Below are 19616 nucleotides of genomic sequence, written 5' to 3'. Positions count from 1 at the left end.
TTGGTAATATGTTTGGTCAAAAACACTCCAATGCCTTAGTCTTTGGTTCCCTATTACTTCACAAGTGGTCTTGCCTTAAGATATGGATGTTTTGGAAGAAACAATGTGAGTTCTAAATTAAAGAAATATGCTTGTGCCTAAAATCGATATAGAGTAATAAAAATTCAAGTGTGGGGGTCCCTAGATCAAGTGTAAGAGGAATTATCTTTACTTTGGATCGGTATGGCCCTTACCTTTAGCCAAGGTTGGGATTTCGTTTTCTTCTGAATTTTGGGTGTATATTCACTGCAAACACCCACAAGACACAACTCGTCCACTAGAGGTGACCTCGTGGTTTAAAAGCTTGTTGCACATGCTAAGTGCAACTGTGATTCCTATGAAAGTGAGTTAGGTTTTTTTTTTGTTTTTATTCTTTTTCTTTTTGTTTTGCTGAAGGACTAGCTGTCACAGCCGGTGACCGAGTTAACTCTGGTTAACTCATAACCTATCAGGATCAACAATGCAGTAACTGCAATACAGCATACATCTACTAAACTAAGATAAAACCTATATTTTCAATAGAAGACCTGTTCATATTAATACTTGTAATTATTTCCGAAATACTTGATACCCAAATTGAGTTATAAAAGTTATATACATTTGGGCCAAAAGCATGATATATACACAAAAATATAACAATTTAAGTATCAAGTCATCAAAAGGGAGTACATCAAAAGAATAAAATAAATCACTCTGGAGTCACTGCTACCATGCAGCACAATCCTTGCACGAGCAATCGGCACCGTGCTCGAACTCATCAAAGACCCACAAGTCCTCAGAGGAAAATTCCACAGTGAGGCCCGTGTCCTGATCCCCAAGCGGATAACCTGTAAAATCACCTAAAAAGAGTTATGCACATGGGATGAGCTCACTAGCCCAGTAAGTGGAAAGGAATACCACACAAGGAAAACCACACAAACACTCACAACACAAATGCGCCTATATGTATGCAATTCATTTTAATCATATTAGCCTAACAACATTACTAGGTCATAGGCTATGTGTTACTCATAAACACAGTACGCGTATGCCCCGGGTACGAGCCACGAACCCCATCCCGCGATAGTTCCCTAGGGTTGTCGGAGAAGATCCACCATTGGTACCAAAATTTAAAATGCAAGCCGACTCCTGTTAAATTTAAATGACAGAAAGTAAATGGGTGAATCCACCTAAAATAAAAGCAGTACGATCGGCCCTCTGAATGTACCACCAGGATTACCAACTGTCCTAGTGATCAATCGTGCATACTTCTAACTGCTACAGGAGTTCAACAATCGCAACCCAATGCTCCCCCCCCCAATGGTCCCCTAATACATAAACCCCTGTTGGGAAGGGTCGTAGCACAAAGGAGTAAATCAAATCCTAGCCGCATGCCTCTGTATGAGCATAGTACGATTACACAATGGCACTGCGTCTCATTCCACGAGCCATTATGCACTCATTTCCAAGCCGTCTACGGCATCTAATCTAGCATGCATATCATGTCCAAATGAAATTTCTCCATCACGTGCATCAAGCAATAAAGAATATTCATCATAAAGCAAAGCGTAGCATGTTATGTAAATGCACATACAATGCGTGATATGGCATACGTAATGACTAGTGTACACACAAGTGACATGATGACATGACTAGACTAACACATGTAAAGTGATGCATAAACATTTTGAAATTAAATCAAAGTCCACTCCCCACTTACTGTTATATGTACACAGTGCTTGTATCCAGTACGTAAGAGATCCGATGTGTGGATACGCATATAATGAGTGCAATCTATCATAAACATAATGATTTATCATTTCACTATTTTGAGGTCAAAATCATCATGTTTGAACACTAAAATCGGGTTTAAAATCATAAATGGGGGTTACTCATCAAATTTGGACCCATTCTGGGTATTATAAAAAGATAGGTGGGCCTTGGAGCCCACCAGTGTTATACCCGCCGGTTACACCAAAGGCTCAGAATTTGAGTTCAAGGAACTCAGGTGAGCCAGAGACCCAAAGACAGGTGGGTCTGGAACACCCCCCAGTCTTGAAATGAAATTCTTCTATCATCTTCCCTATCTTCTCTCCGGCTTAGGGAACTTGTTTGGGGTCAATCCGGTGACTCAAATCACTCATTTAAGGTCCAATCATGTATCCTCAACCGAGATCTAAGATCAAATCAAAAGAAAAAGGGAGATTCTTACCTCTTTCTCACGAACACCAATAAAACCCCAAATTTCACTTCTTTAGCTCAAGAACTTTCAAATACTCTAGATCTTCACCAACATTCCTTCCAAATCCTTAAAAATCATTGTAAACACCTTCCATTAGACCTTAGATTTGATTATCCAAGTAGGATTAGCAAAATTCAAGTGGGTTCTTTCCCAAAAATCTAAGAGGGTTTAAGAAATGGGTTTTCCTAAGAATCCTTGGAATATGTATAATACCTACCTAAAATCGAAGATCCCGACAAGCTGATCATTAATCTGGGCTCAAAATACCAAGACCTAGCTCTGGTGAAGCTCTATGATTGATTTCCTTTCTTCTTTCTCCTTCTTCTTCCTTTTCCTTTCTTTTTCTTTCTCTCTCTTCTTTACTCTTCCACCGACCAACTAACATTAATGAGGGAAAAGACAATAAATGTCTCCTCTTTTATACCTAGGCCCCTAAAATATCTTCTAGTCATAGGTGGGTATATCTCAAGTGGGCATTCTCAAGTGGGTATATCTCAAGTGGGTATTCTCAGGTGAGTATATCTCAGGTGGGTATTCTTAGGTGGGCATATCTCAGGTGAGTATATCTTAGGTGAGTATATCTCAAGTGAGTATATCTCAGGTGGATATATCTCAGGTGAGTATACCATTCTAGTCATCCCATTGCTAGTGTTCCACTTGGACTTCAATAGGGACAAACTCATATTTATATTAAATTGCATAGGCACCCAAAATTACTAGCACGCACCTTTACTTCTTGTATAAGGCCTCATGGTGCGTGCAAGTGCAAGGCTTGGGTGCATATATTACACTTGGTACCTACTCGGTCTTGTCGGGCCAACCACAATTCAAGGTCACTCTTGCTACCATATTCCATATAGTACTTGCGTCAGTTCACTCCAGTTCAGCCCCTATATAATCAAACCAAGACAATACGGGTAATTAGATCGGGTTTAGAAAGTAGGGTATCACACTAGCAAAGTCTAAGTGTGGGGGAATTTGATGAGCACATTTATGTGTGAAATCTGGGATAGTAAAACATGTATTTTACATATTTAGAATGAATTTACCTTGGGTTTACTCTCTTTTTGCAGGTTTTATATTTTCAAAGCCTTAAGGATTATCAGGTGCTATATCTCTAATTTTACATGTAAAAAAGTCCTGTTTCTTTTTATGGTTGCTAAGAGGACGAAATTCTGAGCAAGATGGACATGTTCAATTAAAAGTACAAATCCATTTGGTCACTCATAAAAGTGATTATTCTTTTCAGGCCAAAAAAAGAATAATAGATCAAAATTGAACCGAGATGCAGAACCATCCCGACTGCAGTATTCTGAAGGGTACAAGGAATATTTCAAATACCAACAAGGATCGATGGACCACACCTGTAAGTGATTGAAGATTCATTTTTGGTAACAACAACTACCTAGCATAATTGGTGAGTTGTGATGTGCAAAATCCCTTGCTTATTATAAGGTCTCAAGTTCGAACCTCTTGGCTGCCATTTTTTTAGAGTTTTTTTTGAAAGATTTTCTCTTTCCTACTCATCACTATTGATTCAAGCAAGGAATAGAGGTCGTCCAAGGGAAAGAAAAAAAGAAAAAAATAGAAAAAAAGAAATCAAATCGTGGGAGATCTCCTCGCCTATGATTCTCTCTCTTCTCTCTCCTCCACCTCTGCACACAAATTCAGCCAAGAGACCGCCCATAAAAGAGAAGAAAAAAATATAGGGAAAAAAAGGCAAGAAATAAGAAAAATACTCTACTTCCTATTTTCTCTCCTCTCTCTTCCCCTCCACCTCATCAAAATCGTCCAAGGGAATCCACCCTTAGATGTCTTCCTCTTTCTCTCTCCTATTCCCTATAAAATGGAGTCCACCAAACCCTAAAGGGTTGTCCCTTTTTTGCTCTCTTTTTCTCTAATTTTTAGTCATGCTCTCCTTCTAGTTTCAGTTCTAGTTCTTCTTAGTTTTCTTTACTTTAAACACTTTTGTAATTGGTTTTTATTTCATGAATGCAATATTTTTTTTTATGGTTCATGTTATTCAAGTTATTCAAAGGTGTAATAATTTTAATTTCTAGTTCTAAGCTTAGTTCTAGGTGACAAGAACAAGCTGTGGATCATGTCTTTCAAATTCAGTTTTTTCTCTTTAGACTTGTCTTCTCTAGTACTAGCAATTTTAGATTTGGTTTATTCCAGATATGGCCTTTAATACTAGTAGTATTTCAAATCTCAATCAAGTTTTCAAGTTCAAGTATTGAAGTTTAAGTAAGTAGGCTTCTACAGTAGTCTTCTCACCCCCTCCCTCTCATTCCCTCTTCTTGCTACCCATCAATCTTAATTTAGGATTTAAATTTCAGCTTTTTCATTTTTTTCTCTCCCTTTCCCCCAAAGTTCATAGATAAATTATGCATTGGTTTTGCCCCTCTCTAGTCATGGAACCATCCTTTTATTTTAATTATTTATATTGCATCTCTTCCCCTAAAGCTAAGTAGAAAAACCCTTGTAAGAGTACTCTCTGGTCAAGTAAGGAAACTCATATTATTTATGGTGCATCTCACGAGCTAAGCAGAGATACCTACTTATGTGCTTCTCTCTAGTTTTTTCCCCTTTTTATCTTATTTATTTACTTTTCAGCACTTTTATTTTATGTTATTTGCTTTTTAATTGCGTGGTTTGAGTATTTAAATTCCTATATGACGAATGGTTAAGGTTAGAAGTGAATGGCTAGGTCATTCAAATTTTATTGCAATTTCAATTCCAATTTCCCTAGATGTGTTGGTTAAGACATTTTTAGATGCATGTGTTTTAGGGTGGTAGTTAGAATTAGATCACAATCATTAATTTGTGCACTTTCGCATTACTTGAAGAAGCCTAAAATAAAGTGGTTGTTCTTCTTGTGTTCGACCCATTAGCTACACTGATCTGTATGCTTGCAGTTACTTTTAAATCTCAAACAATTATTCCAAAATATAAGCATTGATTGAGTGCCACAACATTTGTATATATATTCACAATCAAATGCATTTTATATCACAGGTTACATTAATGCACCACACCACATGATCAAACGCACCCGTAATTATTTGTTCAATACATAGTTCGGTCTCACAATGATGCTTAACTATGCGTCAAAACACCCCTATTGGTGTCCAATTGGGGCCCACTAGGCATGGAATAGGAAAAATTTCAGACTTATGCCATCTTAGGCTTTGACACCCAAACCGGCACGCAAGATCAAGCTAGAGCCCGGCGTCAGTGACCCGCCTATCGCGACCGAGTGACTTAAAAAGGGGTTTTTGAATCCCTTTTTCCCACTTTCTTCATTTTTTCTTTCTAACTCCCAGGTTAGAGCAATTTGAGGGTTCGTTCCAATGCTTCAACTCGCATTCTCGCTCATAAATCAATGTTCATCTCTTCTTCATCATCTCAAGTACTCAAGTAAGTTCTCTTTTCTCCATTTTCTCCTTGAAAATGATGCTTTTCAGCATTCTTTCATTATAGAAACTCATAATCTCATCATATACCTCATTTCCTCCATGGAATATTTGTTTTCTTGACAATGTGGTGATTCATTTTGCTTCCATGATGTGTTGGCCTTGATTGACCGATTTATAGATAGACACCTAATTTCTCTGTTTTAGGGTTTTCTTCTCATTTCACTTCTTTCTTTCAAATTGATGGTTCATACAATGTTCCTCACCCTCAATGCACACACACATTAGTAGGGAAATCATTTTCATTCATGTGTGCATGGGTTTTTCTTCCTTTTGATACACATTTACCCCCTTTATGGTTAAAATCTTTGGAATTTGGGGTTTTTCTTCATTTCTTCATTTTTTTTTTCTTATGAATGACAATGCCACTATGTTCATCCTCCATCAATTACCTATAAAATAATTTGATTAATTCTTTTGAAGGCTATGCCCATTTTTCGCTATGATTGGCTCATAACCGCCCAATGTAAAACCTCAATTTTCTTCAAGTTACTGTATTAGGGCTTCTATCCATTTTTCCTTCAATATTAATGAAATTATTTGCCACCATTTTGCTCTTTGTCGCCTATATATTTCATTTAGGCCTTGAGAAAATATCCTTACCCTCACTTTCTTTCATCTCCATTTATTCGATGAGCATCATTGACTCATTATCAATACATGTATATATATATACCTCTTTGCTTCATTTAAATTTCACCTTCATAGCATCATTGCATTTTGACATTAATTATTGTATTTTAAAGTTCTATCATTCGTGTCACTTCTCATAGGGTGCATTTCATCTCCCCCCCTTTTTATAACATTACTTATCACATTTTTTTCATACTCCTTTGTTGGGTTACACTTACATATCTCCTTGGTGTTTTCAAGATGTCGTCTAGGAAGGGCAAGGAGGCAGCCTTCTCCTCCAAAAGGAGGAAGACCACTACATCCTGAGGGAGGAATTCAACCACTGGTTTCTCTTCCACACAGGCCCGACCCTCGAGGGAGGCCTTCATGGACCTATGAGACTTTGATGAGAGCTTGTTCCTGTTGCATGGTCGACCCTCTCCAAGAAATCCATCATGATGGAGAAGACAATGGTGACCTATGACTTCAGTGCTTATCAAATGTTGGATAAGTTCACTGCTCTAGGTTGGGATCCCATGCCTCTTGCATGCAAAGTGAGCGCTCTACCGTTTGAGCTACATCCCCTTCAAGTGGGGCCTTTGTTTTTTAGGGATTGGTGGATAGTATTAGGGCTTTGAAAGACAGGCAATACAGGATTTCGGAGCACATGGAGGAGAGTTTCACCCAGGAATTAGTGATACAGCATAAGTTGGGAAGGATGGAGGCGGATTTCCAGACTCTAGCAGAGGACTTGGATAAAGTCTCCAAGGAAATCACCGTCGATTTCTGTCGAGTGCGACAAGAGGTAGTACTGATAAATGGCCGGCTAGACTTTATGACTACCACTTTCATTGTACAACATGGGCCAAGTGGGGAAAAACGTCCACCGCATCCACTGACGATTAACGAAGTGGTAGTTCCTCCTTCTACTTTCCTCCTTGGAGTCATCCTCCACCTTTCTCTTTTCTAGCCTTATCTTTCATTCTCCTCACTCTATTTGATAGATGATTATTATGATACTTTAATGGTTGTATATTTTGGTACATTTTTTATAGTTTGGAACTTGGTAGTATTTATGAGAGTGTTTGGAAACTTTTGGATAACTTTTACTTTTTTAGTTATCCCATTATGGTTTGGTGGTGACAGTGTTTGTCACCTCTCTTTTGTAATTATCTTTATGTATGGTTATTAGGTGACTTTTTGTAAAAAAATTAGAAATTCAATATAGCGCCGTTATGCTGCCCAAATTTTTTAAAAATTGTAATCATATTTTATGGAATTGGTCAGTTGATCTTTTGCCGATCTGTTTAATTTCTACACTCATGCATGAAATGAAATGCAAGAATTTAGACTTTTATATCTTACTACAAGTTTTAATCCTTTAAAGCTTTTATGTTTACCCAACCCCAGGGTCCTATTATAAGATTATAGAGGGTCTATCATGTATGTTGTGAGTGGATAGAGCATCACGCTCTGATACTACCGTTGTCACACCCCGTTCACATAGAACCGGACTGGTGACCGAGTTAACTCCCGTTAACCCAAAACCTACCAGGATCATTTGATATAGTAAACACTGCACATCATACACACACACTAAACGAAGCAAATTATGTATTTCAGCAGAAGTCCTACATGTACATACCAATAAATACCCCAATACTCTTGATATCCAAATTATATTATATAGTATATAACATGTGGGCCCATAGGCGTGATATATACACAGGAATAACAATTTAAACATCCAGAGCACAAAAGGGGTAACATCTTAAAATAATAAAAAAGTATCCCATGTTGGTATCAGTGTTGCTATCCCGTAACACAACTCCCGCATGGCACTCGGCCCCATGCCCTAGATCTTTTGGGACCCACCAGTCTTCGACTGAAAACTCCACAGTGGGTCTTGGTTCTAACCTTAGCCAGATAACCTACAAGATCATCTAAAAGTGGTGTATACGTGGGATGAGTTCGCTAGCCCAATAAGTGAAAAGAAAGATCAAGCAATCAATCGCAATATCAAGCAATCAATCGCAATACAAATGCACCTATATGTATATAAGCCCAATTTTATTATCTTAAACCACCTAAACATCACATATAAGTCATAGTTCATGTGAAACTAGCAACCACAGTGCATGTATGTCCCAAGTGCAAACCATGAACCCCCTCCCGCGATACACCCACAGGGTTACCGAAGAAGGCCAGCCGTGGGTACCAAAAAAGTAAATAGGTCTTGCCTTGCATTAAAGTAAAATGGGTCTTACTCTGCATTAAAGTAAAATGGGTATTGCCCTGCATTAAAGTAAAATGGGTCTTACCCTGTATTAATTTAAAAGCAGTACGATTGGCCCTCTTATTATATCACCAAAGTTTTCGACTGTCCTAGTGATCGACCAGACATACTTCTAATCACGACCATTGGTACACAACCTCGGGCTTTTTCCCAGTGATATACCTAACACCTAACCCCTACTGGGAAGGGTCATGGCACAAGGATATGTCATTCCTAACCGCATGCTCTTATATGAGATAGTACGACTGCATAGTACCACCGCATCCCATTCTACGGGCCACCAATGCATTCGTGTCCAAGCCAACTATGGTATCTAGTCTAGCAATGCATCATATTCAATAAATTAAAGTCATCCATCTCATATCTCAAAGCAAGAATAAGCATTTAGCAAATAAAGATATCAGCATATCAAGTCATAAATGAATTTCATAATGCACACATCAATGCATGCAAATAGCATTCGAGGATGACTAAGCTACACACAATAGTGAAATGATGTCATGGCTAGTCTACCACAATAATGGAATAATGCAAAAACACTCTAAAAATAAAGTCAATGTCCTCTTCCCACTTACCCAATTGTGTACAATGATCACCCTTGGTACGAGGAAGATCCAGCGTGAAATGACACAAGTTTCTAGTGAAACCTATCATAAAAGAGGTCAAGCTTAGTTCATTTCCACTTCAGGCTCATAACCAATGAGCTATGATGATCCCAACATGTTTAAAATCATTAGAGAAGGTTGCTCGATAAATTTGGGTCCAATCGGAACCCGATGAGTCGGAGTGGTAGGTCAACCGGCCAGCACTTGCCCGTCACTCGACACAAGGGCCCAGTAAGGACCGACGGGCCTGGAGTAACGGGCCAGGTGCCCACCGATCTTTCTCTCCAGTTGAGCCAGCAGTCCATTTAGGATAGATGGGCTCCGGATTGGTGGGTCTGACCATTTCTAAGCACTCACGACTCAAAATTGAAACCTTGTTGTTCACTCCCATTCTTCATCCCACCTTGGGGAAATCACCACGGGTCGATTCGAATGTATTTCCCACAAGTCTGAGGTCATATATCATGATTCCAACACAAATCTATAATCGATTCAAAGTTTTAAGCTTGGGTTTTACCTCTTTGCTCAAAAACACTTTAAAAACCTCAAATCTTCTCTTTAGCTCAAGAGATCAAAAAATGTTTTTCAAATCTTGCAATTTCTTCCTCTAAATCCTTCATAAACAACATGCTGGTCCTTTATTAAACCTTAGATTCACATTCTCAAGAGATATTAACAAGAGCTAAAGGATTTCTACCCAATTCGAAGAGTTTCACTTAGGGTTTCTTGGGGGTTTAAGAAATATAGACTTTACTCACCTCAAATCGTAGATCTAGAGATGAGGATCACTAATCCGGCATTGAAATCGAGAGATTCAACCCCAGCATCGCATAACGAGCAATTTCTTCCCCTTTTCTTTCTCCTTCTTCCCTTCTCTTTCTTCTCTTTCTTCTCTTTCTCTCTCTTCTTTACTTTTCTCACCCACCATGTAAAACAATAAATGAGGAAAAGAAAAGGTAATAAATGCCATTTATACTTGGGTCAAAATATCTAAGGACCAGAGTGGTAGGTCACACAAGTGGGTCTGACCCACCCATGACCACCCACCAATCGGCCAAAACTTAGTCGAATCATTGGGATTTTGATGGGGCTCGGTCCCAACACGTGTTTCACTCTCGGTAATTGATTAACGTGAGCACTTAACATAAAATACGGCCACATACCTTTATTATGCATACATGGCCGATGACACATGCAAGTGCATAGCTTGGGCACACGGACTTCACTAGGCACCGAGTCCAACTCATCTGGCCAACCTAAGTTCAAAGTCATTCTTGCCATCATGTTCCGTAAGGTACTCACCTCGGCTCGCTCGGGTTCAAGTCCTGCTGCAAGACCAAATCGAGCCAACCAGGAAATTAGACCGGGTTTAGAAAGTAGGGTGTCACACCTGGGACTAGTCGGGTCAAAGATCTGGACACCCGGGTATTAAAAAAAAAAGAATTAGTCTTGAAATCGAACAGGGTCAATTTTGATATGATTGGTTGTATCGATTTGGATAAGACAGAAATACCCCTAGTTGTTATTAATATATATTATCATACTATCATACTATTATATAAACACATATACTCATGTTTCGTGGTTAATTTTTTCTTTGACTACTTTACCCTTTTTGTTTATTTAAATACTGTAATTTTTTTATTATCAGTTTTCTTCATCTTTTTATTTTTTTTTATTTTTTACACTTTATTGTTTCTTTATTCATCTCAAACGCTCATGCCCTCCCTCCACTCTCTCTCAAACTCTCACCTTTCCACTATCTATATCATTCTACATTTGCGCTAAAGAATAAAATCTATATCTTTCTTTATTCTCTTCCCCAATTGTTTTCATAATTTCATTTGGTTGTTTTTATTTTTATAATTAAATATTAGTTACTTTATTCGTCTCAAATGTCACGTCCCCTTCTATAAAAAAAAATATCTTATAATTAAATATTAGTTTCTTTTTTATAACTTAATATTAATTAATTTATTTGTTTAAAAGATTAAGTTTTTAACTCACAATCCCTCCACCCTCTCTAAAACTCTCACGCCCTTAAAAATCTTTCACGCTTCTTCCTTATCTCTCTCTTCTCTCTCAACTTTTCCTTTTGAAGCCTTTACCTCCTCTCTCACGTTTTCCTCTTCTTTTTTTTCAGTATCTTTTATTTCATACTTTCTTTTATAATTCCTTTCCTTATCTCTCCTTCTATCTTGCCACAATCCATATCATTCTATACTTATATTAAGGAAAAAATCTATATCTTTTTATATTCTCCCTCCCAAATTGCTTCCCTAATTCCGTCTCATTTCAAACTCAAAAGAAATGAAAGAATTCTATTGTAACCCTATTCTCCCTTCACTCTTCCATCCCTCTCTTCTTCCTCGCCCAATCATAGCCTATTCTTTTTCTCCCTTGGTCTCCTTAGTTCACTTCACTTCACTCTCGTACTCCCTCAACCTGTACTTTTTAACAAGGAATCTGTAAAGGATCTTCCCAGTCATAAGCCAACGTAATCATTTCTGCTTTGTTTGGTGGGCTATACCTATAATGGAAGATTCTTTCGTCCCCAAGATCAAGTACATGTCTTCGGTTAGTGATCAATCCTATGTTCTTAGCAAACCTAGATTGGTTATAAAGAGGGCCATTTCCAATACTCAAAGTGATAGCGATGGAGCTTTTGTTCGAAGAAGCATTGGAAGATTCCCTCTCTCTTTCTCTCAATTCCATTGTATATGCTTCTTTGGTTCATGAATCATGTAATTCAGTTTTTGGGTTCTGTGTATCTTTTATTTTTGGATTTTTTTTCCTCTCTTATAATTCCACTAGTTTATCTACTTCATTGATTCTTGAATCATATATTTCAGTTTTTGGGTTCTGGGTATTTGTTCTCTCCCCCCCCACCTCCCCCCTCCCCCCTCCCCCTCCCCCCTCCCCCCTTTTTCTTTTTCCTCTTTCTGAAATCTTTTTAGGATTTGATTTGCGCCCAAAGACTTTCCATGGTCGTAGTTTGATCGTTTTCTCTTACTTTAATGCTAACTGTTAGTATTGTTTCTATGAGTTTCTTAGATTCAGTATGGAACTCGAGTCTCTCTTACTTAAAATAAGGATGGCTGCTTGTACTTAGGACAATTGGAGTGAAAAATATAATGGGACAAACAACAACATGAACAAATTTAATTGAAGGAAGTAAGGCCTATTCTCCGTTCTTACTCAACCCTCTTACTAAAGCCAAAATTGAGTTGCCAAAACTAGTATATATCGTCACACCCCACCTTCTATAAGGCCTAGGCTGTGTGACCTGGACATCATTCAGTGGGCAACCAATCCTCCAGGATCATGATGTGGTACTTTAACAACACAAACCCACAAGATATCTAACATAATCATTTTAATTTATAAAATCATATTGTACTTTCAAGCTGATGAACCACTAGATGTTATCATAAAGACTTACAAACTTTGTTTTCAAGATCATCACCCAATAAATAGAGTATTAAAAAATATAATTCATAATTACAATAAAAATAATAAAAAAGAACTGAAGATGAGATCAGTATTCTTCACAATGCTCCGTAAGCACAATTCTCACAGAAGCAATTAGGGTCATGCTCCACGTACTCCTAAGCCTATGATTCCTCGACCACGCCAGCTGGTGCCTCACCAATCTCTGATGCCTGTACACTTGTACCGCCATCTAAAAAGGGGACACAAATGTGGGATCAACTTCACAAAGCCTAGTAAGGGGTGGGATCATGCAAGCATACATGATCATAATGATGCAATGATATGCTCAACCATATATAATTATTCAGCATGTGTCAATTTCTAACAACACCTAGGCAATCATACTAATCCAATAGATGGGTATTAGTGCTATGTAATATAAGGGGTATACTGGGTCCCAGAAAGAACCTCGGTCCCCCAACGATACAAGCTAGTTGCAAGTCAGGAGTCTGTCGTCCCAGAACAAACCTCAGTTGTGATACCCTACTTTCTAAACCCGATCTAATTTCCCAATGATGGCAAGAGTGACTCTAAACTCAGGTCGGCTAGATGAGTTGGAGTTCGTGCCTAGTGAAGTCCATGCGCCCAAGCCGTGCACTTGCACGTATCATCGGGCCATGTACACACAATAAAGGTATATGGTTGTATTTTATATTAAGAATGCGTGTTAAACGATTTTCAATACTGGAATGCATGTTGGGGCCTAGCCCCATCGAAAATCCCAATGATTCGGCTAAGTTTTGGCTGACTGGTGGGTGGTCATAGATGGGTCGAACCCACTAGTGTGACCTACCACTCTGATCTTTATATATTTTGATCCCACTATAAATAGCATTTATTACCTTTCTTTCCCCTACATTTATTGTTTTACATGGTGGGTGAGAAAAGTAAAGAAGAGAGAAAAGGAGAGAGAAGGGAAGATGAAGGAAGAAATGGGGGAGAAAATGCTCGTTGTGCGTCGTTGAGGTTGAATCTTTCAGTTTCGACATTGGATTAAAGATCCTCATCTTGAGATCTATGATTTAAGGTGAGTAAAGTCCATATTCCTTAAACCCTTATAAAACCCTAAGTGAAACCCTTCGATTTGGATAGTAATCCTTTGGATTTTGTTATTATTTCTTGAGAATGTGAATATAAGGTTTAATAAAGGTCCTACATGTTGTTTATGAAGGATTTAGAGGAAGACTTGCAAGATTTGTGAAGCATTTGTTGATCTCTTGAGCTAAAGAGAAGATTTGGGGTTTTGAGGTGTTATTGAGCAAAGAGGTAAGATCCACGCTCTAGACTTTGGATCGGCCTTAGATATAGGTTGGAATCATGATTTGGAGCCTTAGATTTGTGAAAAATGCGATCAAATTGACCCGTGGTGATTTCCCTAAGGTGGGATAAAGAATAAGAGAGAACAACAAAATCCCGGTTCTGATTGGTGGGTGCCTGGGTATGGTCGAACCCACGAATCTAGTGCCCGCCTGTCCTAGGTGGGCTACTGGCTTGACTAGTGAGCAAGATTGGTGGGCGACCTAGTTCGCCACTCCTAGCCTGTCGGTCCAAGCTGAGCTGCTGGCTCGATATGCGAGCAAGATCGATGGGTGACCTGGCCCATCGGTTTAGGCAGGGTTCCTGGGTCGAGAGGCAAGCTAGGACTAGTAGGTGCCTTGCCCGTCAGTTAACCCACCAATCTGACTTCTCGAGTCCCACTTGGGCCCAAATTTGTTGGGTAACATTCTCTAGTGATTCTAAACACATTGGGATCATCATATCTCGTTGGTTATGAGCATAAAGTAGAGATATTCTAAACCCAACTCTTTTTATGATAAGTTGTACTAGAAACTCGTGTCATCGCACGCCAGATCTTCCTCGTACCAAGGGTGATCTTCGTACACAACTAGGTAAGTGAGAAGAGGACATTACATCATTTAATTCTGGTTGTAGACTAGCCATGTCATCCTATCATTATTGTGTAGACTAGTCATCCACGAGTGTCATTGCATGCATTGACATGTGTATTATGAAATTCATTTATGATTTGACATGTTGATATCTTTAATTGCTAAATGATTATTCTTATTTGTGATATGAGATGGATGATTTAAAACTATTGAATGTGATACTTTGCTAGACTAGATGCCATAGTCGACTTGGACACGAATGCATTGGTGGCCCGTGGAATGGAACACGGTGGTACTATGCAGTCGTACTATCTCACATAGGAGCATACGGTTAGGAAAGACATATTTCTGTGCTATGACCCTTCTCAGTAGGGGTTCCGGTGTTGGGTATCTCACTGGGGGGAAGCCCGAGGTTTTGTACCAAAGGTAGCGGTTAGAAGTACACCCGGTTGGTCATTAGGATTGTAGGTAACTTTAGTGATATAACAAGAGGGCCAATCATACTTCTTTTAATTTAATGTAGGGCATGGCCCATTTTACTTTAATGTCGTTGAGAAACAATAATTTACTTTAATGTCGCTGAGAAATAACAATTTACTTTAATGTCATTGAGGAACAGTAATTTACTTTTCCAGTATCTACAGTTGACCTTCTCCAGCAACCCTATAGGCGTATCTCGGCTTATACTAAGAGTATACGCTCACTATTGTTGCAAGTAACACATGACTTATGACTTAGAATTATTGTCTAAGTGGACTAAGATAATAAAATGAACTGTATGCATATAGGTTCATCTGTATTGTGAATGTTTGTTTGGTCTTTCTTTCTTTTCACTTACTGGGCTAGTGAGTTCATCCCACGTGCACACCATTTTTAGATGATCTTGCAGGTTATCTGACTGAGGAGCTAGAGCTAGGACCCAATGTGGAGTTTCCAGTTAAGGACTAGTGGGTCCCTGAAGATCTCAGGCATGAGATCGAGTGCCTATGCGACAACTGTGTTGTGGGTCAGCAACATTGATACTATATTGGAATTCTTTTTGATTTTTGAAATGTTACCCCTTTTGTGCTCTAGATGTTTAAATTATATTTCTTGTGTATATATCACGCTACGGGCCCACATGTAAATGTATTATGTAATACAATTTGGGCATCAAGAGTATTGGGGTATTTACAGGTAAATACATGCAAGACTTCCGCTGAAATATAGAATCTTCTTGATTTAGAGTGTGTGTATGCTGTGATACGGTTACTGTATCAGATGATCCTGACAGGTTTTGGGTTAATAGGTATTAACTCGGTCATCAGTCCGGTTCTGTAAGGAATGGGGTGTGACATCAGTCCCCCAGCAAGCCCCTTATTATTAAGCCCCAAAACTGCACTAGTCACTATAGACACATCTACAACCATGTCGTGCAGCGCCTGTGTACGATGGACTTGGTATCCAAAACGAGCTAGTTGCAAGTCAGGAGCCTACCAGGGAACAAACCTCGGTACCCTAGCAAGCCCCTTATTATTAAGCCCCCAAACTACACTAGTCACCATAGACGCATCTACAACCATGTCATGCAGCGCCTGTGTACAATGGACTTGGTATCCGGAACAAACCTCGGGCCTACCTACTAGGATTGGCCAATACCTTTACCCTACTGGCAAGGGGTTATAGCACCAAGTTGTGATCCTAACTGTATTCATTCTACATGTATGCACACACGTCACTCAACCATACATACACACCCATGGCACATGATACCAGAACACCCTCTATTACACTGTGTCCCTCACTATCCACCACCACCATCTCAACCATAGTATCGGTATCCACAATCTCAACAACATACACAACCTCAACTCTCTCTTTATATAAACAATTAAAGTTGCATATGCACATCAACAATTCATCAGAATATGGTCATACTCAAATATAATTAAAGGCATAAACACTCCACAAATTAAACACAAAACTCACTCACCTCTTCTTCTCAAATCAATGGAATAACCAACTCCCGTTAGCCATGTATCCTCACCGCATAGTTTGATTTTAACCTAACCAACACATGTACATAGGTCACATTTCTATTCCAAAAAATACCCCTAGTGGGTCCCCTGTTGAAGCCCCAAATCATCTTGAAGTTTAGGTGAATATACTGTTATCGATTGATGGAACCGGCTAATGCCTCCGCATTGGATGGTATGAGCAATGGATGGATCCAAAGGGCCAATTTCCTATAAAAATCCAACCGGTTGATGGTTTGATGCGCCAGTTGTATCCACCGGTTGACCCCAGAATTGAGGCTTCTTGTCCAGATTTTGATTTCACTTCATGGGGTCCTTTTACCCTCTTGAGGTGCTATGTAATTAAGTCTTGAGGTGGGAGATTTGACCATTACTTACTTTAGTCTCAAATGGGTGATTACCGAAATTAGGTGAGTTTAGCTCAATGGATCTCATGCATACATATTAGGTATGCTTAGCTTAGGGCATGCATGCATGGATCCATCACCTACAAGCTCCAATTTGTGAGCAATATAGTGGGGAGACCCCGTACATAGTCTGGGTTACCCAAATTGTAAAATGGAGAGAGAGAGAAAATGGAGTAGAGGGAGACAGTGACCTACCTTATGTATGTGGGTGGGTAGGTTCTCAAGTGTGGACTCCCATTTCACCTCCTCATCTTCCTTCTTCTCTTTCCTCCTTAGATTGTGAAATGAGCAAATGAGGAGGGTTGGGCATTAAATAGGCTCACCGAAGGTTTGGGCTACACATTTGTACATGCCTGACTTGTACACACTGTGGCTTGGCCCACAGTGTAAGTCTTCTGCCCTAGAGACCATCAGTGCAGCAAGGTAGAGATGTCCCAACTAAATTGGGCACATTTTGACCCACACCGATTGATGCCCATCCGTGAATCACCACCAACTTGTGAGCACCCGCCGGTGAGAATGTTTTGACAACAAAGGTTAATTAGCCATGGGGTCTAGGATTTCACACCTATGCACCTCAGACCACCTTCATTAGCTTGTACAATCTACCAGGATTGTACATTTCTGTAGCCTAAACCTCAGTGTGTTTCACTACTTGGTTTCAAGTGAATCTCCTCAATGGCAGAAGACTTACACTGACTTCCTCGGGGGTTTGTAACCTTTCTAGTTATTCCAGCATGAGTAATATTTGTAGTTAGGGTCATTTCTTTCCCCATGGCAAAAAACTATTACTAGTCAATAGTCATTGATATTATCCCTCTCTTGTGGTTCATTTGCAGTCAATCACACAAGGTAAGATTAGGGCTCAAGTATAACATATTGCCTTCACAAGCAAATTTGATAAAGCAGAAGCAAGAAATTGTAATCGAAACCATGCAAGTTATTGCGGCTTTGATTGTTCCTTGAATTTAGGGGGAAGGCAGCTGAGATGAGCGAATGAAAGAGGGGAGGTGAAGTTTGAATAAGCTAGGTTTGAGGGAGAAACATATCTAATAGGGTAGATATGGGTTAATAGGGAGGGGAAAGAAAATTGAGGTATTAATTCAGAGCCATTGGTCTCTCCTCTTGATATGTCAAGCATCTTAGGTGGTACTAGATGAGAATTGAGGAATACGAAGGTTAGAGAGGAGCCGAATTCCTAGAGGCTTGAAGTAGGGGTTGCTACAATCCAAGCAACGACTTACAGACCTGGATCTGACTCCTCTTTAATTAATTGGCCGCCCAATTGAAGACTCCAATATACATCCCAACATAAGAATACGCATTCTCAAATCCACTGATACATCAAATGATTAATTAGGCGGCCAAATAATTGGAGAGCTAGAAGGCATCTTTTTCTCTGACTAGATCAGGTTTGTAAACAGAAAATTCCAACCAGAATCTTTAGTCCAGTTCTAATGTTCTATGCGGGTTATTTGTCGTGTGAGTTATGTGCGAAACCATACATCGACACATATCAGCATGTGCAAACACATGGATGACACGTGTTGGCATAGATTCATCAAGGGTTCCTCAGACTCTTGGAGGAGACGTTCACGGTTCACCGTATAGGTCCTCCTCTAATAAACAAAAGAAAAAGAAAAAGAAAAAAAAACAAAAAAATCTAGGAAACAAGGATGTGAAAATGCCACATCAGCAATAGGAGAATTCAAATAAGTTTCCTCCTCAATTATAATTAAAAAAAAAAAAAAAAAAAAAAAAAAGAAAGAAAAGAAATGAAAAGAAAATAAAAGGAAAAAAATCCTGGTTACTTCTCCCGCTATTTTCCGTCTCTTTGTTACTACACAGGGAAGAACAGAGCAAAACATATTCGCTTCAATGGCTCAGTTACTGTCTCCCGTCTGCACAGATTCAATCAAATTTCAAAATCCATCACAGTTCTTTTACTCCAGTTACCGATGGCGCACGTTGTCGAAGAACAACGCCCAATGGTCGACGACGATCGGTGTTGGCCGGAGAAGATGCTGTAAACTCAAGGCTACAGCCAAAGAATCCAGTTCTCAGGACGATATTGCGGATGATTATTACGCCGTCTTGGGTCTGGTTAGTGTTCTTTTAATACGAGCTTTCCTTTTCTTATCTGTTTTCTGAGTATCTTTTAGCTAAGTTTATCTCCCTTATATTTAATCATAAAATTTGTGTTATTCATGGAATATTTCAGATACTGCAACTTAATTACAGGATTTATGCCGATTTGAGAATGAGTGTACTATGTAGAATTTCTACTGGTTAAGAGTAAAAATTTATCCGGAAGAAATAGTTATGGACTAATCATATATTTCAGTATCCGTATTTCTGCATTCAATGACGAAGCAAGGAATTGCTTTGTGGAATTCTTTTGGGGGTTGGTTTTGGTTTTTAACTTTAGCACAGGGCATGAATGTTTTGGGTGCTAGAGATCGAGGTTAAACTTCAAGCTTAGTCCTAAGTAATGCTAGGGAGGGCACGGCCCCTAGCATGCTGGATTGAGTTATATGATATGTCTGTTATCTATGTGGATTTGG

General features: G+C 39.1%; 1 protein-coding gene across 1 annotated transcript in view; it reads left to right on the top strand.

Annotated features, from left to right (window-relative positions):
* The first annotated feature begins 18842 nt into the window (after positions 1-18842).
* LOC122087247 (chaperone protein dnaJ C76, chloroplastic) overlaps positions 18843-19616 on the top strand; it is a 51254-nt gene continuing 50480 nt past the window's right edge. Inside the window, exon 1 of the mRNA XM_042656308.1 lies at positions 18843-19155. Within this exon, the coding sequence (XP_042512242.1) occupies positions 18931-19155 (225 nt within the window). The 5' untranslated portion in view covers positions 18843-18930. The remainder of the gene's footprint in view (positions 19156-19616) is intronic.

Source organism: Macadamia integrifolia, chromosome 8, assembly GCF_013358625.1.
Source record: "Macadamia integrifolia cultivar HAES 741 chromosome 8, SCU_Mint_v3, whole genome shotgun sequence".
Taxonomy (NCBI): Eukaryota; Viridiplantae; Streptophyta; class Magnoliopsida; order Proteales; family Proteaceae; genus Macadamia; species Macadamia integrifolia.
The sequence above is the reverse complement of the archived record's forward strand: the minus strand, read 5'-3'. Positions and strand labels throughout refer to the sequence as shown.